Below are 1,243 nucleotides of genomic sequence, written 5' to 3' on the forward strand. Positions count from 1 at the left end.
TTATGATGAACAGTATACGTGGGAGGGAGATGAAAGTAGGAACAAGCCAAATGGTTCAATAGTTTCGAATATGCGTACACTCCTCCTTATTGCTAGAGGAAAAAGTTCTAGTACACATGGTAGAGATGTACCCCAAGCTCAAGAGAGTAATGCATAGGCCGATATAGAGGGAGATGCAGGTAACCCCATAATTCCAAAGACTAGCAATGAGTCCCCACACCATCTAATCACATCCTATGTCGATTTTACTATGAAATTGTAGAGAAGCGAGACACCTTGAATTTGTCTGCACGGCCAGAGAACTTGTGGAGATGCATGGGCTAGAGATCATGGTCATCACAGAGACACGTGCGCGAGGGCAGGAGGTTCGTTCAATCATTGATAGGCTACCTTTTGATGTCTGAAAAGATACTATCACAATTGGATTCAAGGGAGGAATTTGGCTCATTTGGCAATCGAACCTGGTCGACATGAGTGAAGTGTATGTAACAGAGCAAGAGATTCACGCCACTGTATGGGTAAGAACCTCCAATTTAACTTGGTTACTTTTAGCTATCTATGCTAGCCCTAGGTTTCATGAACGTAAATTGTTGTGGGAAAATTTACAAATTGTTGCTGCCCACCATGATTACCTATGGCTAGTGGTAAGGGATTTCAGTGATGTTATTAGGAATGAGGATAAGAGGAGAGGAGCACTTGTGTCGTGGGCAAGGTTTGGGGCCTTGCATGAGTGCCTCAATAATTGTAAACTTATCGACCTTGAGTTTGTAAGACCAAGATTCACATGGTCAAATCATAGAGGGATTAGGGATCTAATTCAAGAATGCATTGACATGGCTTTCACAAACACCTCGTGGTGTCTTAACTTCTCAGAGGCTTGTGTTAAACATGTGGTCAAAACACACTCAGATCATTACCTTATCCTGATTAAGTTCAAGGAAGTGACATTGAAGCATGGTCCTAAACCTTTTCATCCATAAAAAATATGGTTTGACCACAAAGAGTTCATGCTGCTGGTCCAGTATAGTTGGAATCAAGAAAACGATTCTTTAGCTTCCACTGTCGATATCCTTAGAAAAAATATTCAGGAATGGAATAAAAATTCCTATGGAAACGTGTTCACGAGGAAAAGGAGAATACTGGTAAGGCTAAAAGGAATAGAAAAAGCTTTGGAGGTCTTCCTAAACCAATTCCTATTAGACTTGCAAAGAATTTTGATTAACGATTACAAATAGCTTCTTAA

At 40.5% G+C, this 1,243-nt stretch overlaps 1 protein-coding gene across 1 annotated transcript; it reads left to right on the forward strand.

The window, feature by feature from the left end:
* Nucleotides 1–470: 470 nt before the first annotated feature.
* On the forward strand, nt 471–980 carry LOC149515030 (uncharacterized). Its single transcript, XM_089742965.1, has one exon. The coding sequence runs from the start codon at nt 471–473 to the stop codon at nt 978–980; it is 510 nt and encodes a 169-aa protein (XP_089599091.1).
* Nucleotides 981–1,243: the final 263 nt, after the last annotated feature.

Source organism: Durio zibethinus, chromosome 14 (genome assembly GCF_047325235.1).
Source record: "Durio zibethinus cultivar Kanyao isolate XHJ-2024 chromosome 14, ASM4732523v1, whole genome shotgun sequence".
NCBI classification, from domain to species: Eukaryota; Viridiplantae; Streptophyta; class Magnoliopsida; order Malvales; family Malvaceae; genus Durio; species Durio zibethinus.